Raw genomic sequence first — 24,060 nt, 5'->3', positions numbered from 1 at the left:
ACCCTGAGAAACTAGGGGCAGACCGGAGTGATTTAGCCTCTTCGCCACGGGACTGATCTACATAGAGATCATTACAACAGTACCTCTGTACGACCAGAGGAAAAAAAAATATTCTGTCTCTCATGTAGTTATTATGGGTTATAGTGCTTTATATGCGCTAAAGAACCACTCTCTGCTCTGTAATGATTAAGTCTATGTATTATTCTGTACTCCCAATTTACAGGCCAAAGAGTTTGCAACCTCGACATTCTCTTATGGTTGCCCACTCTTAAGGAGATACCTGTAGGTACCTGGTGTAAGCTATATCAGGTCTTACGAAGTTACGAACCATAGGTATGGAGTATCTTCTCCCTTTAGTCATGCAATTTCTAGATATGTAAGGGGTACAAAGATCTATGTGGTACTCCCTGCTAAGGAAGTTAGCCCTGGTCTTCTTAGGCCTTCCCTATCTACAACCCAGTCATGTGAATGGTAATCTGATAAGCTTTGATTATGTAATCATAAAGACCATACATCACATCACCTCCTGTTGCCTCTGGTGAAAGGTAGCTTATCAGCCTCTCACTTATTACCTGCGCATAAACAGAATCCCAGTTGTTCCTGCTTATTCGTTAATAGCACTACTGACATCTCTCTTAACCTAAATATTATCTCAGCAGGCGCAGTTGAATTATAGATCACTATGACTTTACCTGCCAGTGATGCAAACTCACAAACTCACACAAGCGCTCACAAAGCTCCACCGATGCGATTTCGTCGTCCTAAAGTTGCAGACCCTTTAGTCAGGCCAAAAAAGAGGGTTATAGCACGACCGGCAGCCACTTCGGCTTCCTCTGTTGGTATAGCCACAAAACCAACAACAGCTCCTCCAGCAATTTCCAATATCACGCCCGCGACCCAAGCCGAGAAAGCTGCCCCCGGCCCCCCAAAAATGATTTCTCAGTGAATGGTTTCAGCGGTCCTTTAATGTCTGAGACTTATGTGGATTATCCCATAGTGATCACGAAGCGATCGTTGCGAGAAGGCTTGAAACATCACATTGCTCGCTTCGCGTCCAAGAAGACTATCGATCCTCGTGATGAGTCTCAATTTACTCGACCTGTCAGACTTCAACGTCGAGACCCTAGAGCAAAGACGCAAGAGATGAATCAGGACAAAGGCCAAACACAGAAGTTGACGCCTCAATCTAGTCACCAGTTAGGTGATGCGGAGAGGGAGGAGCTCGAAGCTAGAAAGGCCGCGAGAGAAAAAGAGCGTGCCGAAAATTTGGCCCAAATAGCCCCTTCCATGGGGTCAGCACCCAAGCGGGCGAATGCTCCGAAACAAAAGACGCAGCAAGTGTCGAAGACAGATATGACACCTGAAGAGGTCGCCAGAGCACGGATTAAATACGAAGAGGCTTTACCTTGGCATCTCGAGGACTTTGACAACAAGAATATCTGGGTGGGAAACTACGAAGCCGCTCTTTCTGAAACACATGCCGTATTCATGCCCGAGAACGGCAGGATGAGGATGATACCAGTAGAGAAATGGTATAAATTCGGTGCCAAGAGCCAATTCAGAGCTCTAACCATTGAAGAAGCGGAACGATTTATGGCAAAAAAAATCAAAGATCCCAGGTGGTTTATGGAAAAGCAACAAGAGCAAGCACAGCGTAAGGAATTGGAACAATTCGCAAAACAACGGAAGGTTTACGCTGGTAAACAAGGCACCCCAGCAGGTGCTGACGGCCTGGAAGCCGATGAAATGGATTTTGAAGAAGATCGATTTGCAGATGATGAAGAGCATGATGATCTTTTCAACGAAGACGAGGAGACTAAGGCAGCGGAAAAGCGGATCAAACAAGATCAGTTGAAGGCAAATGTCTTCGATTTGAAGGATGAAAAAGAGTACGAAGAAGAGGAGCTCAGGGAAAAGAGAGAACGGGAAGCTCGCCGTATACTGGGCAAGAAGGTCCGCAAAGCCCTCAAAAAACGAGAGAAGAATTACGACTATAGCAGTGGCTCTGATGTCAACCCCTACTCTGATGAAGAGGTGTGTTCGTTTGGATCTTATTTGGTTACACAGTTACGCTAATGAGGTTACGTTCAACTTAGAGCTCTGATGATAGCGAAGCTGAACGATTACGGGAAGAGGAGCGAAAAGCTGAAGAGGACAAAAATAAGAAGGATTCAGCTCCCTCGACAAGGGGAAATGTTACCCCATCTGGCCGTCCGAAGCACACTGAACCCTTGAAGAAGGGCCCAGGTGCAGCGTCGCGGAAACGGCTTGGGTCTCCAAATGTATCAGATGCAAGTGGCACAGATACCTCTCGCAAAAAGGCAAAGAGCAAGCATCCTTCTTCTCAGCTTACGCCCCAGCCAACTTCTCGTGCCCTGTCGCCAACTGCGCCTCCAGGACAAGTGAGTTTCTCCAACCGTAACTGTCTGTTAATTGTACTCATTTTTCATCGGTACAGGTTGGTAAGAAACGCATCCGGAACGTCGCAGGTGGCGCGGGATCGGTTAGCGATGCTGAGGGGGGGCCGCCTCTGGAGGGGAGATGAGTGAAAGCGGAAAAATTAAGAAATTGAAGCTTAACCCACCTGCAGCGACATCACAAGGCGGAACTCCTCAAGGATCCAGGGCAGGCAGTCCAACTCCTATAGGCAGTAAGGGCCTCGGCGCAAGTCGTGCTAGCAGTCCCGAGTCATTGAGGGGTAAGATCTCACTAGATGCTCATGTTTTCACAGCTGCCTGTCCGCCTATAGAACTAACTTATGCATGCAGGGCAAAATCGCGTCTCTACACCGGTTCCTTCCGTCACTCTAAGCTTCCCGACTCCAGCAGAAATCCATGCCGCCATACCTCAAACAGGTATACTAAGCAGTGATCTTCTGAAAATTTTTCGGCCTCGCATAGGCGAGTCGAAGGAGAATCACCGCAAATTCATTGCAATAGTCAAGGATGTCGGGGTGTACGGAAAAGAGGACCGGCTATTGCGGCCAGGTGTACTGAAGGATGGTCAGAGATAAATGAGACTCCGACAACGCTGAGACGCATTTGTTCTCTAGGACCTTTGTAATTCAGAGGGTCTATCGCCGAGTCGCGCCCAATGCACACTCCTGCAGTCTTCCAACATGAGTATCGAGCGCTCGCAAGGCTATTCTTACTTTTTCCCTTTCTTACATACATGTGTGGTCATGGAGTGAGCAATTTTTCGTCACCGCTTGCATAAGATCTGTACAATCGCTAGTGTTGACTTGGGACTTAATTTGTCGATATGGCGATATAATGTTTTAGAGCGTTGCCATACTCGGCCAAACTACTCCGTGTAGAGATGAGCGATGACTCTCAGGTTTTCGGTTTGGTCCTGCGAATGCAGCTCACACAGTGGCCAGTGAGGAGCAATGCGATATAATCACGCTTTACAGACCATATGAAGAACAAAAATATAGTGTCATTAAACCTAAATACAGAAATCTATTATGTTGGGCTATCATACGAGATGTGTAGACGAGGGCACCAAGAAGCAGAACCTAACGCTAAGGTAGCATAGCATGGAAAGGCCAGGACTCTGTAATAGCATCTCCTTTCAACTTTTCAGGCAGTGGTGGTGCCTGTGGCGCGTGAAGTGTTCTCACCTCCCTCTTCATACTTGTCCCAATTTGCCAGGATATGGGCAATCCGAGGAGAGTTTGTGAGTCGGTACACATCCTCGAAATACTCCTTTGTGATCTCGAATGGGCGGGCAGTGACATTTGGAATATATTTGCCAATCAACTTGCTCGGATCGATGGTAGTTTTGTTGATTTTCTTCAGCAGGAAGGATCGGAAAGGCTTGACACCGGAGCGAAGGAAGGTGCTGTGGAAAGGCACGTCGATTCCTTTCAGCGGAATAGTGGCGAAGCCTCGCTCCAAGACAATAGGCCTGGGCTTCGACTCGGTTTGTTTGACACATTCATGAATGATCTTGACAAGGTGAGCCTTCAAGTCATCCAAGGACATGCTCTGCATTAATGCTGGAATGTCGATGTTTTGAGCCTTGAGATAGTTGAGCGCATTTGTAAGGCAATCAAGAGCGCGGAGCTGTCGAAGTTAGAATGCGGAGATATTGAGAAGGAAGAAAGGGGGAACACTTACATCTCCAGCAGCAACGTACTGCATATTTGCGATATTGTAGTTGACAATTTCCAATAGCCAACCTGTTTGCTCAGCAATGTTCTCAACGACGTACTGCAAGGCTTGCTCATTGAATGTCTTTGAGATGCGACTTGGGTTGACGGCGCACATAGAGTAGTTCGAACGTCCTTGTTCATCTCTTTCGACAGCAACCTGCATAGTCAAACCACGATAGAACACGACGGAAACCAGGCTCTCAATAGGCATGACATCCGCAAGAGCGGCGAGAGCGGAGTATTCACCCAGGGAATGACCAGCGAAGCTGCTATCTCTCTGGACGAGGCCCTTGGAGCGCATATCCTCGAAACTTGCCTTTTCCATCAGTGTCAGTGCCGGTTGCGTGAACTGAGTTGCAGAGAGCAATCCAGACGGCGACCGATATGTGTATGATGTTGTGTCCTCATTGATTTCTTTGAAGATCTTCTCGGACTTAATCGTGCCATCCGCGTTGACTGTCTCGAAAGTCATCGACATGTAGTTCTGGCGAATGGCTTTTCCACGGGGACCACCAAAGTAGACAGTGAGCTCCTTGGGATTGTTTTTGACGATATCAATGATGGACAAGCCGTAGTTCTCGATAAAATGACGATCTGCCCGATCCCAAACCTCCCTGGCGACTGGGCTGCTGCTGTACAGCTCCATACCCATTCCTTGCTCCTGAGAGCCCTGTCCAGTGAAGACATAGGAGGTTACTGGTTGCTCGACTTCGGCTTCGCCCAGAAGAACCTTATCTTCTGTTTCCTTGTTGCTGGCTTCAACCTTAATGATTTTACGGCCGGCCACCATACCAACATGCTGTAACTTCACGGTGATCATATCATTGGGGAGGACCATACCGACGAGGGACACATGGAAGCCTCGAACACGGCCGATATTGTTTTCAGCGGCCCAGGTCTCGACGAAACTGCGAACAGCGGCGCTGGTATACATGCCATGTGTGATGGTCCCCGGAAGATTGGCATAGCTAGAGAAAACACGAGAGACGTGAATTGGATTGTAATCGCCTGAAACCCGAGCATATGTTTCATTGGATGCCGGTGCGCGCAAAACGAGGGGTGTCTTTCCGCTCAACGGAATAGGGTTTTCGAAATAGACCGGTTGTTCTATGGACGTACCATTGCGTTGAAGATAGTCAATGACCGGATTACCATGAGATGTTCCGGTCTCGTAGTCCACTGTTGCAACCTGAATGACTTCCTTTGTGGGAAGTTCAAGCAGCACCTGGCCGACTGTCTGAACGTGGCTGAATACAGATTTGTTCTTGAACCGGATCAAGCTCTGGAGACGGAAAGTGAGAGTCTGACCTAACAATTCGACGTCGGGTTCGTCTAGACGGAACCACTCTTTCGACCGTAGAATTGCAACATCCCTGCTTGAAGCAAGGTGAACTTGCATGGGAACCTCATCCTTGCGCTGGAAAGTGTTCTCAAAATCCAGGTACGATCCTCGGTATAGGAATTGACTGGTGACATGCATGATTGGTTGCCCGTCTCTGTGAATAGTACCGCATACTTCAACCATTTTCCCGGAATCTTGGTTGATCACAGCATTGATTTGGGCAGTTGTGTCCAACACGTCTCCAACCTTCAAGGGTTGAGCACCAGGGACCATTTTGAATCCGTTCGAAAGATGGACCAGTTTCAAAAGATCCCCGTCGATTGTCCGAGGGAAGATGGGCTTGGTGATGGCCTGCCAGCCGACAACAATGGCAAAGTCCATGGGGGCGAAGACTTCCTTTCCGGGCCTATCAACGAAGGCTTCCCCAGTATTGCCAACAGCGTGCACAAAGTCAGCGACAGCTTGGGCAGTGATAGTTTCCCGACCACCACTAAATGTTGCCGTGGTAGCGGTGTCAAAAGGGACATCCTTGCTGCCAAACCAGACCCGATAATAGAACTCCTTAATGCGATCGTTGCGACCATCCATGACTTCCCTGATGGGTGCATAGCCGGCCTCGGGATGGTACGTGAACAAGAAGCTCAAAGGCACAACACCACCCTCTGCAGTTCTGCCTTCGTAAAGTGTGAGACTGATTTGTCCTTGGTCGTTGACCTTCACCTCCACAGTCTTGACGAGTTTGCCGGATTGATAAGGCTCTCTCACACAGATGGTGGTCTTGGGTGGTTCCTCTGGATACGAGACCTCCACGTACATCCCCGGGGTGGGTGCGACGATCCGCTTCATCGGGTTTGTCTGGAAACGGTGACCTTGAACAAAGACGTCTGCCAAGAAGAGAGCGTGCCTCCATGAGTATGATTTGCCAGCGAGGAGGCGTAACCACAGGTCAAGATCAGGAAGATCGCCTGAGGGAGAGGATGATAGACGATAGCTGATTTTGTTCGTATCTTCAGAGATTGTGAGCCCGTCGATGTCTAACTCGCTGACGGCTTCATGCAGCCGGCCTCCGAAGTACTCAATGACAGGGATCTTGGACTCGTCGTCGCCATAGACGTCCTGGAGAAGACCCTTAATATGACCCTGATGAATACCATCCAGGATTTGTTGGACAGGCTCGTCTATGGTGTTAGAAAATTTGGCTGCCATTGGACCTTGCAAAATACAGGTCCTTCCGACATCTTGCCCAACCACGGCCTCCAAATCCTCACTCTGCCAAAGAGAGTCCTTCTTGAACCAATACTCAAAGTTCTCGTCCAGTGCCGGCACAAATGGGACAGGCTTCTGTCCGCGCCGCTGACAAAGCAAAAGGAAATGATGAACATCCTGCGCATTGATTAATTGAGTAGCCGCTTCAGGGTAAGCTGCTAATATGTCGTCAATTGCCGGATAAGGAGTATCGAGCTCGGAATAGTTCTGCAGCAGAGAAGCCTGCCCTTCCTCGGTGGTGAATCGTTCCTCGACACGACGGATGAAATCGCCAGTCAACTTCTTCAAAGAGGAATCGATCCAGCGCGATTCATGCTTGACATACATGAGTTCTACCATACGATGAACCACCTCGGCGTACGTCATGTCTTCAAGATCGACCGCCTCACCAGCGGCATTACGGCCGAACCATACTTTTTGAAAGTCGTCGTTGAGTTTCTTGATGATATAATCACGCTGCTTCTTGAGTTCTGGCACGCGCTTCGCCTTGTCAAGTTTGAAGATTTTCTGATCCATCTCGTGCCAGAACAGAACACCTCTTGTCGCCAACTTATGAATGGGTTCACCCATCTCGGAAAGAACAGTGACCACACCGCCAGCAGGACCCTTGTAAGTCTTCTCCCAATCTTTGTCATCAAGACCAGGGGCGTCAGCAATTGCCTTCTTAGCATTCTTAGATGTGTGCGCTTCTTTGGCAATCATCAGGCGACTACCAAAGAGGCACCCGTCGAAGGGCATCGGGGGATATCCGAAGCTCGAAGACCATGCTCCGGAGAGATAAGGGTAAGTGTCCTCAGCACCACCGAAGCCACTGCCAGCGACTAGGACAATGTTCTCACACCGTCTGATGCGGCTATACATTTGTAGAATTGGTTGGTGAAAGTCTTCAAAGGAGTGATGACCACCACCACGACCACCGGTCCACTGAAGGATGACAGGAAACTTCGGGTTGGCTTTGGCGATATTGATGACCTGCTGAATAGCATCCACCGAGCCTGGCTTGAAGGCTATATGCTTGATTCCCAGGGTTTCAATGTATTCATTGGCGACTTCAATGGAAGGAACACCAGCGCCGATTGTGAGGCCTTCAATGGGTACACCGTCGGCCCTCAATTTCCCGATGAGGGGAATTTGCCAAGCCATAGCTCGGGGTTGACGTAGATCAAATTGACAGTAATACCACGGCCAGGAGGAATGGTCTTTTCGATCTTGGAGATGGCCTCTGTCATGCTCTTTCCGTTGTAGTAACCACCCCCAGCAAGTTCAATGTGGTATCCCGCATTCATTGTTGCGGCAACGAAGTCCCAGGGTACCGTAGTTGGTGTCATACCGGCTACCATGATGGGAGGGATGCCCAGAAGACGGCTCATCTTGGTATCGACGAAAGTCTGGCCCGTTGCGTCCTTCACAAGACGGGGGCCGTACTCCTTGACCCAATCAATGGCATATTTCACAGAGTGCTCGTCGCGGTCAAACAGCTCAGGTTTGTATCCGACCTCGGCGTTGGTGCCATCCATAGCCCCAGCGAGGATCACTCGGACTCCAGTACCATCCTTGTTGCGGTTCGTAAGAACACCAAGACCTGAGATACCGCCGGGCCCGAAATCGACGATGTGAGTGGCCCCTTGGAAGACAGTTGCCTTCTCCCAGTTGACTGTATCGTGGGTGATCATGCGAACCAGGGATGGAACAATATTGGCGTCGCCACTTTGCCGGAGATCATCGCCCGTCTTGGTGTCGTAGACAGGGATCGCAAGGGACTTAGCTGAGATTTCAATGTCCTCCAGGTCCTCGAGGATACGGTCGTACGCTGCGTAGAGGTACTGGCTGTGGAATGGCGCAGTTATTGGCAAGAATCTGTTGACGAAGCGAACCTTGCGCTGCGTAAACGGAACCCGGTTTTGATCCAGGCCAGTGGGAGCCTTGACTTTGCGTAGGCGAAGGTTGAGACCGTAGAGGGACAGAGGTGGTCCAGTGACCACAAAATTACGAGCGCTGTTGACCAGGGAGATAGAGATATGACGATCGGCAGGAAGATGCTGATTGGTGGTATCAATGTGTTCCTGGACAGCAGATCTCGGCAGATCTCGAATGGACAACATAGGGGTTGGGACTCCTTCCCCGTTCTCAATCGAATCCTGCAGCACGGACGGGGCAATAGAAGTCCGAGGGTAAGCCTGCTGACTGCGAAGACCAATCCAGAAGAGCATTGTCAAGGCATCTTTGGCCGCTTTCTCGAAACTCTCCCATGTTGTTGCCGAGGCAATCGCTGCAGCGGTGACCACACCTTGAGAGTGACCTGTAGTGCCGCTGAACCGCTCTAGAATCTCACCGGGCTGCCGACCTAGAACCTTGCAGGTAACCGCAAAATGGGCCAATTGGACTAATCCAATTAATGGCAAACTCACAGGAGCTGCCACAAGGTAGTCGGTGTCGGGCTGGGAGTCCCGATCCTGAAGCCACTGGATGACGTCCAGTCCTTTGGGATAGAGCTTGCTGGCCTCCGGTTCGCGGGAAAGTTGTTGCAATAGGTCAGCGGATGAAGAGATCAAATCCTCCACAAAAGACGGGTAAGTCGTGTAGATTTCCCTCAGCTCATCAAAGTACTCTTCGATGTTGCCCTGGCCACCGAAGACTGAGTAAATACTGGCTTTTTCTTCGGAGGCGGCTCGGAATAGTGCAGATTCATAAGGCTTGGTGGGCCGTCCAGCGGCGGCCCTTCCTGCATAATAGGCCTCAACAACCAAGATTTTCTTGGCAGTAATACCCGGAAGAGCGGCTGCCACGGCATGGACATCATTTCCGCGCATGAAGGCTCTTTCGAACTCGTTAAGAGCTAGCTTCAGGACTTCCAGACAGGTTCCCTGTGCATCATCCTCGCCCTCTTCGACCTCGCGAGCAACGTGGCCGATATACCGTGCTACAAGCTCGGCCACCGACGAGGGCTCATCGTCCTGAGCAAGCTCATCTGTCGGTTGAGGGAGGGATGCCGTAAACGTATCTTTTAATTGTGAAGCATAGAAATGGAGGGATGTAGGCACGAGGAAGGAAAACTCGAGTGACCCATGAGTCAGAATAAGTGGCCGCAGTGACTGTGAGGAGCGTGGCGTGTTGATGCCCGTCTGGGGGCCCGTCGATGCTCCGTACATTTTATCGTACTCTTGTGTCTATCACAATGGAGCCGAATATGGTCGTCGAATTCGCGCGGACACAACGGGATTCTGCAATTGAACAGATATCAGAAAGGAAAGTCAAGTAAAAGCTGGTGGGTATGTCTCTTCTTTCGCTCATTCCTGCAGTCCATTATTTGAACAACAGCTGACACTTTTTGTATTTCTTATTTCTTGTACGCTTCCCCAACCAAAAATCAAGAGGACGACCGGAGGTCTGGTCAATGCTTACCTGTTGCTCCAAAAACTGTCTGCAATGCTGGATGACGCTAGCTTTGATTTCACATTAACTGGATCGTCGTCCAGTAATTGAAAGAAAGTAGAAGAAATTGAGAATCAGGGGAACAATAAATCGTGGTAAAGAAAGAATTAAAAGATTTACAGCATTGAGACGAAGGAGCATAAAACAAAATACTCCCGTCACTGGCAGAGTCAAGAAGGGACGTAGATGCGGGATGGGGGGGAGGGAGAAAAAAGACTGCAGAGAGTCTCAAGCTTTGGCGTCCGTATTCTGGAAATGGCCACAAGAAAGATTGATGGAGAGACGCACTAGGTCTTCCCTAGGTACAGTCCAAATCCAAATTATGAATTTCCTACTCCGTACTCTGTACTCTGTGAGGTAGTACCTTGTAGATTTTCTCTGGTAAGTACCTACTAGTGTACCTACAATACGGTCCGTCATCCAACAAGATGTCCCGAAATGATAATGTCAGACAAGCGGGCTAGATCCCTGCACACATCAATATGTTGAACCGGCCGGAAGGAGGAGGGAAAAAGCCGAGATTTTGGGGCTGGTTGAATTGGAAGTGGCCCAATGAGGCATGGCGGGTCATATAACCTCCCCAAAGGTCCAACGGAAATGGTTGGGTTGAACCCGATAAGGTTGTGACAATACATGACACGACATGAAGAGGACATCGGCCAGGATGAGACTCGACGGCAAGCCGACTATCTTATGGTACACTGAGTAGTATATGGTAGAGAGGTTCGGGTATGAGATTCACTATTCCCCTAAGAATCTCTTAATTTACTTATAGGCTATAGATGGATCACTCTATTAAGCGCAATATCATTTTTATTATGAGTGAGCCCTTCGCTATGTAGTAAATAATTACAGACCTCTGCCATTTCTTGAAATAAATCTTTTCAAGGTAGTATCATTTGTACCGTGGTTGGTGCGGCTCGAAATGTTGGAAGCTTACCTACCAGTTAGATACCACCTTAGTAAATCCAGGTACTAGATGAAGCGGTAGGGTACAATGTCCATAATCATACTTAATGATAGACGTGTTTCCATTGAAGGGCTTATACATGTACAGATTACTTGATTGCGACTTAATAATAGCCCATATATTATCCATTGCGGACTTCTCCGGCATTCTCCCGCCAAACCTCAGGCAATAGGTTGTAGTTCAACAGTATCTAGATATGCCCTATGGGGTACATGGCTGGCTTTAGTACTATCCATTGACGATTTAGTTCCAGGCCGTCGAAAGATTGAGTAAGGGACGTGTTACTCTAAACTCTGTACCTTAATGTAGAATATTAATATAGGATTAGGAAGCTCTGTCTACTTTGTCCTAGGCTCCTAGCAGGTTAGCTTGGCTGTGGACTAGTACTGTAGAAGCGATCCACCCTGTCAACCAAGCCGCCCCAACACTCACCAAATACTCACCAGTACTCGGTAATTAATGTCTTTTTCTCATCCACATTATTTTCGAACATCCATTGAACAACAGATTTCATAGTAGGAACCTATGGAGTACTCTAATACACTTTTGTTTTCCCTTCCATCTGTAATTTATAGAATAGTGATTTCTAAGGTACCTTGTTCTTACAATTTCTTGGAGCTTGATTCTTTTCTATACTCTATGCAATTGTCAAAATTGACAATTATTTCACTGCTACGTGAGTTTTCTGGGTAATTAATTGCATTGAAGAAGTTACTGTACCCCACCATTTATGGTACGGTTCCAAGCTGGGGTGAGTTTCATGTTTCTTACCATCTTTACCGTTCCTATTATTCTAAGGTAGTTCATTGCCGACAAAATTTCCAACCGCTCCGTATCTATGTTCAAATTCTAAACAGAGGGACGTTAGAGTATGCTCTCTCTGTAGCATCACCTTGCCCTTCTTCCTACTTTGCTTTTACCCTTTTCTTTTTGTTTTCAACCCTTGCTAACTTCGGTCATTTCAGTCCAAGGTTGTTGACTACCTTATACAAATTACTAGTTATTAATTGAGAGTCCCATTCCTCCGTCGGTGGCCGTCGACGTCGGTTTCTTTTGAAGCATTTGCTCGCAGAGCAACGGCCGTATTACGAACTCATTTCACCTTATTGATCAGTGCTTCCGGGCATTTGGTGATCCGCTTCCGCCTATACCTTTCACCTCTTCATCGTAGTTGATACCTACTTCTCCAGTCATGCGGCCTGAAATTGAACAAGAGCTCGCCCACACCTTACTGGTTGAGCTTTTGGCTTACCAGTTTGCGTCCCGGTGCGATGGATCGAAACTCAGGATGTCATTCTTGCAGAAAAGCGAACAGAGCGGATTGTGGAAATCGGACCCGCCGACACATTGGGGGGAATGGCAAGGAGGACGCTCGCGTCCAAGTATGAAGCGTATGACGCTGCCACTTCGGTCCAGCGGCAAATTCTCTGCTACAACAAGGATGCGAAGGAAATTTACTACGACGTGGATCCTGTCGAAGAAGAAGCAGAGGCTCCAGCTGCCTCACCTGCAGCTTCAGCCCCTGCTGCCCCAGTTGCAGCTGCAGCTCCAGCTCCTACCGCAGTTGCCCCCGCTCCTAGCGCCGGACCAGCAGCAGCAGTCGACGATATTCCGGTCACGGCGGTAGATGTGCTCCGGACACTAGTCGCACAAAAGTTGAAGAAGGGCTTATCCGACGTTCCTCTCAGCAAAGCCATCAAAGACCTGGTTGGAGGTACGTTTCAATTCCCTCATTCGAAACTCGTGATGCAACTGAACTTTTGGAACTCATCATCTTTATCTCTTATTGAACAGGCAAGTCCACGTTACAGAATGAGATACTGGGAGACTTGGGCAAGGAGTTTGGGTCCACGCCGGAGAAACCTGAGGACACACCCTTGGATGAATTGGGTGCCTCGATGCAGGCGACATTCAATGGCCAATTGGGCAAGCAGTCCTCGTCTCTCATTGCTCGTCTAGTCTCGTCCAAAATGCCCGGAGGTTTCAACATTACCGCTGTTCGGAAATATCTGGAAACACGATGGGGCTTGGGTCCCGGTAGGCAAGATGGCGTCCTCCTGCTTGCCCTCACCATGGAGCCTCCTTCCCGAATTGGGTCGGAGCCGGATGCGAAGGCATACCTCGACGACGTTACCAACAAATATGCCGCCAATGCAGGAATCAATCTCTCTGCTCCTACGGCTGGCAGCGACAGTGGGTCCGGTGCTGGTGGCATGCTCATGGACCCAGCCGCCATCGATGCTCTGACGAAAGATCAACGGGCACTGTTCAAGCAGCAACTGGAGATCATTGCGCGCTACTTGAAGATGGACCTGCGTGCGGGCCAGAAGGCATTCATCACTTCCCAAGAGACTCAAAATGCGCTGCAAGCACAGCTTGATCTCTGGCAAGCAGAACATGGTGACGTGTACGCGTCTGGTATTGAGCCAGCTTTCGATTCACTAAAGGCTCGCGTCTATGATTCGTCTTGGAACTGGGCTCGTCAGGATGCTTTGAGCATGTATTACGACATTATCTTTGGAAGGCTCAAGGTTGTGGACCGTGAAATCGTCAGCCAGTGTATCCGTATCATGAACCGCTCCAATCCTCTCCTACTTGATTTTATGCAGTATCACATCGACAATTGTCCTACTGAGCGTGGCGAAACGTATCAACTCGCCAAGGAGCTGGGACAGCAACTTATCGAGAACTGCAAGGAGGTTCTCGGAGTCGCCCCCGTCTATAAGGACGTTGCGATCCCCACCGGGCCCCAGACAACAATCGACGCCCGAGGCAATATTGCCTACAAGGAGGTGCCTCGGGCGAGCGCCAGGAAATTGGAGCATTACGTCAAGCAGATGGCTGAGGGTGGTCCCATCTCTGAATACAGTAACCGGACCAAAGTGCGGAATGACCTCAAGAGTGTCTACAAGCTGATTCGTAAGCAACATCGCATGTCCAAATCATCCCAGCTTCAGTTCAATGCGCTTTACAAGGAAGTCATTCGCGCTCTCAGCATGAATGAGAACCAAATCATGCCACAGGAGAATGGCGACGCCAAGAAAGCTGGTCGGAGCGGTGTCAAGCGCAATGGCAGCCCTAGAGCTGGTAAGGTGGAAACTATACCTTTCCTGCACCTCAAGAAGAAGCATGAGCACGGGTGGGAATACAACAAGAAGCTCACAGGTATCTACTTGGACGTGCTCGAGTCCGCTTCTCGGTCGGGTTTGACCTTCCAGGGCAAGAATGTCCTAATGACAGGTGCTGGTGCTGGCTCTATTGGAGCTGAGGTTCTGCAAGGCCTGATTAGCGGTGGTGCCAAGGTGATTGTAACAACGAGCCGATTCTCCCGGGAAGTCACCGAATACTACCAAGCCATGTATGCTCGTTATGGCGCGCGTGGTTCTCAACTCGTGGTGGTGCCATTCAACCAAGGCAGCAAGCAGGATGTGGAAGCTCTGGTTGACTATATCTACGATACAAAGAAGGGTCTCGGCTGGGACCTGGACTTTGTCGTGCCGTTTGCCGCAATTCCGGAAAATGGCCGGGAAATCGACTCTATCGATTCTAAATCTGAACTTGCCCATCGCATCATGTTGACCAACCTTCTGCGGCTCCTGGGTTGCATCAAGACCCAGAAGCAGACCCATGGCTTTGAGACTCGACCGGCACAGGTCATCCTTCCCTTGTCTCCGAACCACGGCACCTTTGGGAACGACGGTCTGTACTCTGAGTCCAAACTTGCTCTGGAGACGCTCTTCAATCGCTGGTACTCGGAGAATTGGAGTAACTACCTCACCATTTGTGGTGCAGTCATTGGATGGACACGTGGCACAGGCTTGATGAGCGGCAACAACATGGTCGCTGAGGGTGTCGAGAAACTCGGCGTTCGCACCTTCTCGCAGCAAGAAATGGCATTTAATTTGCTCGGTCTGATGGCTCCTGCAATTGTCAACCTTTGTCAGCTCGATCCGGTCTGGGCTGACCTTAATGGTGGCCTTCAATTTATCCCCGACCTGAAGAGTCTCATGACCAAGCTCCGGACAGACATTATGGAAACAAGCGATGTTCGCCAAGCGGTTATCAAGGAAACTGCAATCGAAAACAAGGTTGTCAACGGTGAGGAAAGTGAACTCCTGTACAAGAAGGTGATCGCAGAGCCTCGCGCAAACATCAAGTTCCAATTCCCCACTTTGCCAGACTGGGAGCAAGAAGTGAAGCCCTTGAACGAGAGTCTCAAGGGCATGGTCAACCTGGACAAAGTTGTTGTCGTTACCGGTTTCGCTGAAGTTGGTCCTTGGGGTAACTCCCGTACCCGTTGGGAAATGGAGGCTTACGGCAAATTCTCGCTTGAGGGCTGCGTTGAGATGGCCTGGATCATGGGCCTCATTAAGCACCATAACGGCCCGCTGAAGGGCAAGGCCTACTCAGGTTGGGTCGACGCGAAGACTGGTGAGCCAGTTGATGATAAGGATGTCAAGGCCAAGTACGAGAAGCACATTCTGGAGCATTCTGGCATTCGACTCATCGAGCCCGAACTCTTCAAGGGCTACGACCCCAAGAAGAAGCAGCTTCTTCAGGAGATCGTTATCCAGGAAGATCTTGAGCCTTTTGAAGCTTCGAAAGAGACTGCGGAGGAATTCAAGCGCGAGCATGGCGAGAAGGTCGAAATCTTTGAGCTTCCAGAGTCCGGAGAGTTCACAGTCCGCCTTAAGAAGGGAGCAACCCTTCTCATTCCTAAAGCTTTGCAGTTCGATCGCCTCGTTGCTGGCCAGATTCCCACTGGCTGGGATGCAAAGAGATATGGTATTCCCGACGATATCATAGAGCAGGTTGATCCTGTAACTCTCTTTGTACTTGTTTGCACAGCTGAAGCTATGCTGTCGGCCGGTGTCACTGATCCTTATGAATTCTACAAATATGTGCACCTGTCTGAAGTTGGAAACTGCATTGGTTCAGGCATTGGCGGCACCCATGCTTTACGAGGAATGTACAAGGATCGATACCTGGACAAGCCTCTCCAGAAGGACATTCTACAGGAGTCTTTCATCAACACAATGAGCGCCTGGGTTAACATGTTGCTCCTCTCCTCTACCGGACCAATCAAGACCCCTGTGGGTGCATGCGCCACTGCTGTGGAGTCTGTTGACATCGGGTACGAAACGATTGTTGAAGGCAAGGCTCGAGTTTGCTTTGTTGGCGGTTTTGATGACTTCCAGGAGGAAGGTTCATACGAATTTGCCAACATGAAAGCCACCAGCAATGCGGAGGATGAGTTTGCTCATGGCCGTACCCCGCAAGAGATGTCTCGTCCCACAACTACCACACGTGCTGGTTTCATGGAGTCGCAGGGCTGCGGTATGCAGCTCATCATGAGTGCCCAACTTGCCCTAGACATGGGAGTCCCTATATATGGTGTCATTGCCCTGACTACGACAGCAACTGACAAGATTGGCCGCTCTGTCCCGGCCCCCGGCCAAGGTGTTCTGACCACTGCACGCGAAAACCCGGGCAAATTCCCCTCGCCTTTGCTGGATATCAAGTACCGTCGCCGCCAGTTGGATCTGCGTAGGAAGCAGATTAAGGAATGGCAAGAGTCCGAACTGCTCTATCTTCAAGAAGAGATTGAGGCCATGAAAGCGCAAGGGCTTGCGTCATCTGACCTATCCGATTACACGCAGGAACGTGCCCGGCACATTGAACGGGAGGCTGTGCGGCAAGAGAAGGATGCTCAATTCAGCCTGGGCAACAACTTCTGGAAGCAAGATTCTCGTATTGCGCCTCTGCGTGGTGCACTTGCTACTTGGGGTCTCACGATCGACGATATCGGTGTTGCTTCGTTCCACGGTACTTCTACGGTTGCAAATGACAAGAATGAGTCCGACGTCATTTGCCAGCAGATGAAACATCTGGGCCGTAAGAAGGGAAATGCTGTTCTTGGTATTTTCCAGAAGTACCTTACTGGTCACCCAAAGGGTGCCGCCGGTGCATGGATGTTCAATGGTTGCTTGCAAGTTCTCGACAGCGGTCTGGTACCTGGCAATCGCAATGCAGACAACGTTGACAAGGTCATGGAGAAGTTCGATTACATTGTTTATCCCAGCCGTAGCATCCAAACGGACGGAATCAAAGCGTTCTCCGTCACGTCTTTCGGTTTCGGTCAGAAGGGTGCTCAGGTTATCGGTATTCACCCCAAGTACCTCTACGCGACCCTGGATCGCTCTCAGTTCGAGGCGTACAAGGCGAAGGTTGAGTCTCGCCAAAAGAAGGCGTATCGCTTCTTCCATAATGGTCTGATCAACAACAGCATCTTCGTCGCTAAGAACAAGGCGCCCTACGAAGATAACATCCAGAGCAACGTTTTCCTCAACCCAGACTACCGAGTGGCCGTTGATAAGAAGACATCCGAATTGAAGTTCCCAGCCGTGCCTCCAAAGGTCAGCGACAAGGATGCTGAGAGCACCAGACAGGTGGTTGAGTCGCTCGCGAAGGCTCATGCCGAAGAGGACTCCAGGATAGGGGTGGACGTAGAGAACATTGACGCCGTCAACATTGAAAATGAAACCTTCATCGAAAGGAACTTCACTGCCAGTGAGCAAGAATACTGTCGCAAGGCACCATCGCCACAGTCCTCATTCGCTGGCCGATGGAGCGCCAAAGAGGCAGTTTTCAAATCGTTGGGTGTGTGCAGCAAGGGCGCCGGTGCGCCTCTGAAAGATATCGAAATCTTGAGTGATACAAGCGGAGCCCCTGTGGTCAACGTAAGTTTATCCCATTCTGATAACCGCAGGTTCTTATTCCACCACTAACATTTTCCTAGCTCCACGGCGCTGCAGCCGAAGCTGCCAGGCAAGCTGGTGTCAAACAAGTGAGCGTCAGTATCAGTCACAGCGATTCTCAGGCTGTCGCGGTGGCAGTCTCGAAGTTCTGATGTTAATGTATGCAAGATACGCTGGTATTATTGTTCGTGTCGATGAATAGAGTATACTACTATGTTATGGGATATCATGTAATTAGATGCTTTCAAGTGATTGATTCCAGTGATTTGAGATCATGTTCTCTTCCTTTCTTAGGTACTTAAGAAAGTGATCCATACTGACTGCTCGCCTTGTACTCTCAGCTGACGGACAATGTAACTCACACAGATACGTGTACAAGACCTAAAGCCCTAATGACGACCCATCCGCCGATACTGCAAAGTGTATATCTACAATTGTTAACATATTTTTTTCACCTTTCCAAGTGCTTCTATGCAGTTATTACACTCCCATATGATAAATCACGTGTGTTAGACTGTAATTATCCACATCGCGTATACTCTTCAACAGGGGAAGATTTGAACAGCCTTGCCGTGGCTTTGTGTTCTGGTCGAGACCATCTGCTTCTAGTTGAAAGCCTAGATGTACGTTTCCGAAAAGTAGAGTCACTGAACTAATCGCAGAATGTTCAGTTCAGGGCCGAGTGGATTGCATAGCAGCAGACTCCCAGAAGTACATCGGTTCCAACTGGCGCGGACGATCTTCACATATATGTATGCCAGATGACATGTTATTTAGCATTATAACCAGGACAATAGGGTGCGTTGGCAAATGTTTTCACTCTCACGCTATAGTACAGTGGAAGTGGCTCAGCCAAGATTGTTATTCGTAAATCATCCAGACGCCCGGTTGAGAGGGCCCCAATTAGCCCGAGGGTTGATTTGATACCGGACAAGCCGTTTCTTGGAACTAGACGCCTCTCTGCCCAGGGCCTCATCAAAAACGACCTCTAACGTGCTCAGATCTTGCTTAACTGCAGGTGCTGTCAGTGGGGGCTGGGGCCCTTCGGCCTGCTGATGCAGCTCCGCGCCTTGAATGCCGGGAGGGTGTCTATGGCTAGAGCGGTAGATCGCAGCTTCGACTTTCGTCACTAGGTCACTGATATCCTTTCCACTTTCAGCCGCAGATATGAGCTCTTTCCTCAATATATCGAATGAGTCTTCTCCTCTATCTTTTCGAGAATTTTCTCGACGCTTCGCCATGATCGCCGCTCCAGGAGTGCCAGGGCGGATTGCCCCTTCTTTGACAGGGGCCTTCTGTCTCACCCACTCTCTCATGATTTCCCAAATGACGTCCCAGGGTGCATCTGTACGAATGGTATTTGGCTTTGCATGACTACGCGTTGATCGGTAGCCCAGGGAACGGAGAGCTCCGCGGAACGCATCGGCAGATATAGTTGACGTGTGTAGAACTTTTGCCAGAAAACTCAGAGTGAAATAGAATGGAAATGGATCCCGGAGGGCCGGATCCGATCGAGGAATAATGGCCGAATATTCACGGGACGTGGACACTTCCGTGAGCTCCTCGTCAGCTGCAAGGGTGCCCGTCGGGGCAGAACTCGAGATCGTGTCCAGGTTCAAATCCTCTTCAAGAGCTGTGGTTAACATGCCCTCGATGCGCTCGACGGTATGGTAAATATCTCTATCGACATCGGGGAGCATGTCAAGAATCTTCTGGATGAAGTGAGGGTTATGGAGTGGCCCAGCCCACATCGGGCCGCCCACATGAGTTTTGAAGCCACAATGTTCACAACGTGTGCCTGCAGTAGGCCCTTGAGCGAACCCATAGTGGTAGTAAGGATTCCCTTTCTTGTCCAATCTTTGTTTCGTCTGCGTCAGAGGCTGCGTTGTCCATGCTCCGCAACCAGAGTCGCAGTTGAAAACTAACATTGTGTTACCTGAGGTAAACTTGACCTCTGCCGGCGATCGATGAACACGAACGAAGACACGCGCATAGAAGTCGATGGACAAGGAGAGAAGCGGTTCGATTGCAAGTCCATATTTCGCGGCCGACGTCGCCAGTCCATGTAGTATAAGGCGCAGTCCACCTTCGTGAGAATGCGATCCCTTGATGGGGACACCTCCGTACAAGGCATATGCTTTTTCTGGGTAACCGTTGGATGCCCATACGCCCGCATCGGTGCAAGTGACACAGAGAAGGCCACCGTCTTTGACACCTTGAACAGCAGCATCCATAAACGGAGCCGCGGTACCGTAAGGATCTAGGTCGATGACATCAAACTTGCCCGCGTGAGTTCCGCTATTCTGTGTGCTTGGTTGGTTTAACAGGCTGTACATGTACGCACGTGCATCCCCGAGATTGGGTCTAATGAGCTTTCCAAGACCGTTGTATTCGATGTTCGTCTTCATCCTCTGAATCGCAGAGCTTGACAGGTCATTCGCAACCACGCAGGTAGTGAAGGGAATTTCTGAGGCGTACCGTAGAGCCCGGAGACCCGTAGCGGAGAGCGCGTCCAAGATTGTGAAGGACGGTGTCTGCTGATCAGAGGTTGAAACAGAAGCACCGATATTTCCATTCGCCGCAGACGGTTGATCGATGTCTCCCTCAGCTTGTTCCTTGTCCTCTTCGTCTTCCCTCTTACGCTTTTTCCCCCTGCCGGAGCCGTTCCGTTTCCTCTCGGCTTTCAGCTTCTTGAGGGCCAGCACATGCTCACCATAGGCCTTGATCGCCAACACACTGAGATCCCGGTTGAATTGCTGGATTGGATTGTAGAAGACAGATTGCAACTGGTCTTCAGGTTTGAGGTCCTTTTTCGTCCCCTTGGAAGCTGCAGCCTGGGTCGGCGGGTTCAGAATGTATGCACGACCTTCTTTCACAGCCTGGTATTCCTGCCCATCATGCTGCACCAGTCGACTGGCACCATCGGCTGCTGTTGGATCGTCCATGACTGAAGATGCGGAGTAATAAAATCGGGGGAGAACTATGCCTGAGGGACGGTGGGTCACTGCATATATCGTCGAGGGATGCGAAAAGCCAAGGAACTCGGGTCTTATGTTTCCAACGATAGATCGGAATATTGTCAAGCTTTGGAACCGTTTAAGTGAACTCATCCACATCGGCTTCGGGTTAGCAAGAGTCAAATCTGGGCCATTGACAAGCTTGAGGTCCGCAGGCTGGTTACGGGGAGCAGAAGTGTAAAAAAAAAGGTCAAGAAAATGTATAACGCACGGACCCAACAACCGTCGGCATAACCGTATAAAGACCAACAGTGAACAACAACATCTGGTGACATCAACTGAGGATTATCTGCCTGTCAGTACGGAGGATGTGAGTCTATTATATAGTCTGTATTCGACTATTGCGGCAGTACATGTACTGCAATGAATATGTTGACACATTATTGATTATATTTCCTACTACTATACACACCCTCCGAGAGTAGTCGCCCCAGCGTCTGTCAATTATACGCAATAAGATTAGGTCATAACCAGACCCCAATGATGGGCACTCGGTCATACATACCATCCCAACTGCTCGCTTCCCAACCGGATCCTCGTCCTCCAAGTCCGATAATTCCAAGTGCGCCTGCAAGCCAAACAGATGCTCCTACCACTGCAATGCCATTGACAATCCACCAGATCTTTCTCTGCTTCCTCATTCGTTGCTCACTGTCTGCGTGGCCGAGGTACCCCTCGAGTGAGCCCTTTTTGTGTATTCGTTCCTTTCGGGCGGTGGTGACTCTCCACCCAATCCAATTTGCCCACCCCCCAACGATATGCCATACTCCAACGGCGACAAATATCAAATAATAAACGTTCCAAAAAACGGGGCTCCGCACAAACCCATGCGCAACGTAGCCAAGGCCGCCTCCCGAGCTCCCACCGTCGACCATCAGCGGCACGACGCGGTTGACAAGAACATGGGCACCGAGCAAGGGAACAAGCATATAGCCCAAGCGCGCTTGCAGGGTCATACGGGGCCAAAAAGTGAGTGAGTACCGTTGAGACCTTGTTTCGGCGCCGTAAAGTCGTGCCCTACGGGAAGAACGGATGTTCCGTAGGACGAGGCCGGAAGCAACATGGGCCAGGATGGGAACGGTAAGGATAGCGTGCTCAAGAGACGGCGACTGGTACAAAGGCCTTGTGAGGAGGAGATAGTTTTCGGCGGCAGGTACGGAGCGGGTCATTAGAGGAATGAGCGAGGTATTGGCAAAGTGTAACGTGAAGAATAAAGTCGGAGGGTATGTGGAATATCTCTGAATGGCGGACACTGCGGGTTTATTTATTAGCTTACACTTGACCGGTAGATGACCGAAGCATTTTCATCCAACATACACCAAGAATCCCAGTTATGCCCGCGGAGGCCCAGTTTGGGAAGAGACAATCCCCCATGTGGTGGAGCGTCTTGGGCCTTATGGAAGAGGTCGCCATTTTCGATATCACCAAACTCTTCAGAGACTGGAGATGGATCCAATTCCTGCATGGAAATCAAGGATCGTGTGTCGATATCATCGACCTTGGGCAACGACAGATCTTGAGGCGGCATTGTATATCACAAACGAAATATCTCCCTAGCTAAGAACGAATCAGACGAATATTGCAATGAATATTAAACGATTCATAAGTTCATCGCATCGTCATTATCATGAGCAAGCCTTAGGTAGCATTGGGAGAGTGTCCGTCCTCAGATTGTTGTATCTCCTACAAGTGTGTTGTGCCTTGCTTTTTTCCTGTTAAGCAGTTAGACTGCACTATCATTGGCTTGTCGGCTTCCACCACTCAACCCGACCCAACCTTAGGTACCTAACTATCGGAGCTAATTAAGGTATTTACTACTGATGTCTGCCGGGCAATTTGACAAACAATCAACACTCAAGATAGATCCTTCAAGATCTATTCCGACATTTACAGTTGAAGAGGATATCATGAATCAGTGAAAGTACCTGGTAGGTTGGAGTACGGCGGTGAGATATCGGCACTTATGCTGCCGACAGAATAAAGTAACGATAAGATGCTAAGCTATCCATTCATGATAGACGTCGAATGCCTTCCTTTACCAATATATAGGTACCAGTTACTGAATCAACCAGTCGATCGCCTGGGATCCATCTCCTCCCGTAAATCCCGTCAAGAATTTCTTCGCAAACATTTTTGGTCTTTGACCTGATCTGTTGTATGAGGTCAGACAGCCATGGCACCGGTATGCTTCCTGAAATGCGTCTGCTTTAAACGGTTATCGAGTTACAACCTAGATATCCGGTCTTGCAAACTTGCAATACAAGCTTACTGATTTCTCACTCCTTCTATCTTGTCTGCACCAGCGAGGGTTCACGAATCCTACTCCCAAGGTAAATCATGACTTGAAATCCCAGCGCCGTTCAAATCGATTGAGAGACTGCTAAAAAATTCCATTTGCGCACAATTTCAGACTGAATCTGCCCGCTCTGCTTTGAGCTCCTTCACATGTACTCTTTGCAATAAATCTTACTCGCGCCATCCGGAATATGAAGCTCATATCTCTTCCTACGATCACCAACATCGCAAGCGCCTACAAGACCTGAAACAATTGTCGCGAGATCCTAATGCTGCTGAAAAGGCAAGGAGGGCCGAGAGAAAGGCAGATGCAGAGGCGGGACTGAGAGTGATCGGTACGACTCCCGCATCAGGAGCCGCAGGAGCCGGAGGCGCCGGAGGCACCAGGGGGGAGGAGGGTTTAAGAAAGGAGGATTCAAGAGCTCCTTTACCACGGTCAAAGGACCAGTATCTGCTACTGTCTCTACGAGGAAAAATGTCCTAGGAGATGACGATGATGATGACGCCGACCAAGTGGTAGGAGCAGGTGAACCGAGCGAATTTGTTAGGAACAAACCCAGACAGGATACGGACGCTCAAGACGACAATGCAGAAAGCGATACTGACGAGGAGTACGCAAACGACGACACGGAGGCCAGTTTCTATGATCCTCGCAAACCTACCGATTGCTCGTCACGGTGCCCGGGGTTTCAGCATGAGCTTACCATAGCATGAACGATGTTGCTTTGCCACCGATTCGGCATAAAGCAGGTGCAATGGGCGCTCCTCATGATTATGCTAGCATGTGTTTTGGAGTTATGGGCTTTCTCTGTCTGGTTGGGGCG

The 24,060-nt window shown here is 49.6% G+C and overlaps 6 protein-coding genes across 6 annotated transcripts; 3 read left to right on the top strand and 3 right to left on the bottom strand.

The window, feature by feature from the left end:
* Positions 1–682: 682 nt before the first annotated feature.
* P174DRAFT_462085 (transcription factor IIF subunit TFG1) lies at positions 683–3,013 on the top strand (the record flags this gene model as incomplete). Its single annotated transcript, XM_024830091.1, has 6 exons — positions 683–839; positions 944–2,034; positions 2,097–2,402; positions 2,459–2,489; positions 2,519–2,698; positions 2,769–3,013. 6 exons carry the CDS (start codon positions 683–685, stop codon positions 3,011–3,013), a joined length of 2,010 nt encoding a protein of 669 aa, XP_024680140.1.
* Positions 3,014–3,581: 568 nt separating this feature from the next.
* On the bottom strand, positions 3,582–9,959 carry P174DRAFT_491665 (tetrafunctional fatty acid synthase subunit FAS1; the record flags this gene model as incomplete). The annotated part of the gene is made up of 3 exons (XM_024830829.1): positions 7,945–9,959; positions 4,122–7,909; positions 3,582–4,067 (listed from the first exon to the last, which is right to left on the bottom strand). The coding sequence occupies exons 1-3, from the start codon at positions 9,911–9,913 to the stop codon at positions 3,582–3,584; spliced, it is 6,243 nt and encodes a 2,080-aa protein (XP_024680139.1). The 5' UTR covers positions 9,914–9,959.
* Positions 9,960–12,522: 2,563 nt separating this feature from the next.
* On the top strand, positions 12,523–18,076 carry P174DRAFT_432988 (trifunctional fatty acid synthase subunit FAS2; the record flags this gene model as incomplete). The annotated part of the gene is made up of 3 exons (XM_024825787.1): positions 12,523–12,880; positions 12,961–17,906; positions 17,966–18,076. 3 exons carry the CDS (start codon positions 12,523–12,525, stop codon positions 18,074–18,076), a joined length of 5,415 nt encoding a protein of 1,804 aa, XP_024680138.1.
* Positions 18,077–18,422: 346 nt separating this feature from the next.
* On the bottom strand, positions 18,423–21,096 carry P174DRAFT_443505 (tRNA (guanine26-N2)-dimethyltransferase). Its single transcript, XM_024827849.1, has one exon. It carries the CDS (start codon positions 20,867–20,869, stop codon positions 18,797–18,799), a length of 2,073 nt encoding a protein of 690 aa, XP_024680137.1. The 5' UTR covers positions 20,870–21,096; the 3' UTR covers positions 18,423–18,796.
* Positions 21,097–21,306: 210 nt separating this feature from the next.
* P174DRAFT_452832 (MCP1 family protein) lies at positions 21,307–22,651 on the bottom strand. Its single transcript, XM_024829116.1, has 2 exons — positions 22,259–22,651; positions 21,307–22,193 (listed from the first exon to the last, which is right to left on the bottom strand). The coding sequence occupies exons 1-2, from the start codon at positions 22,467–22,469 to the stop codon at positions 21,406–21,408; spliced, it is 999 nt and encodes a 332-aa protein (XP_024680136.1). The 5' UTR covers positions 22,470–22,651; the 3' UTR covers positions 21,307–21,405.
* Positions 22,652–22,761: 110 nt separating this feature from the next.
* On the top strand, positions 22,762–23,950 carry P174DRAFT_462081 (putative C2H2 finger domain protein; the record flags this gene model as incomplete). The annotated part of the gene is made up of 4 exons (XM_024830090.1): positions 22,762–22,833; positions 23,176–23,271; positions 23,352–23,564; positions 23,624–23,950. The coding sequence occupies 4 exons, from the start codon at positions 22,762–22,764 to the stop codon at positions 23,948–23,950; spliced, it is 708 nt and encodes a 235-aa protein (XP_024680135.1).
* Positions 23,951–24,060: the final 110 nt, after the last annotated feature.

Source organism: Aspergillus novofumigatus (genome assembly GCF_002847465.1).
Source record: "Aspergillus novofumigatus IBT 16806 chromosome Unknown P174scaffold_6, whole genome shotgun sequence".
Classification (NCBI taxonomy): Eukaryota; Fungi; Ascomycota; class Eurotiomycetes; order Eurotiales; family Aspergillaceae; genus Aspergillus; species Aspergillus novofumigatus.
This window is presented reverse-complemented; position numbering and strand designations above follow the sequence as displayed.

What these genes read in the sequence shown, in the direction of transcription:
- P174DRAFT_443505 (XM_024827849.1), bottom strand. Translation starts at nt 20,869, where the DNA reads ATGGACGATCCAACAGCAGCCGATGGTGCCAGTCGACTGGTGCAGCAT.
- P174DRAFT_452832 (XM_024829116.1), bottom strand. Translation starts at nt 22,469, where the DNA reads ATGCCGCCTCAAGATCTGTCGTTGCCCAAGGTCGATGATATCGACACA. An exon ending in GCATAACTGGGATTCTTGGT is followed by an intron (nt 22,194 to 22,258) that starts GTATGTTGGATG and finishes ATAAACCCGCAG; the next exon opens with TGTCCGCCATTCAGAGATAT.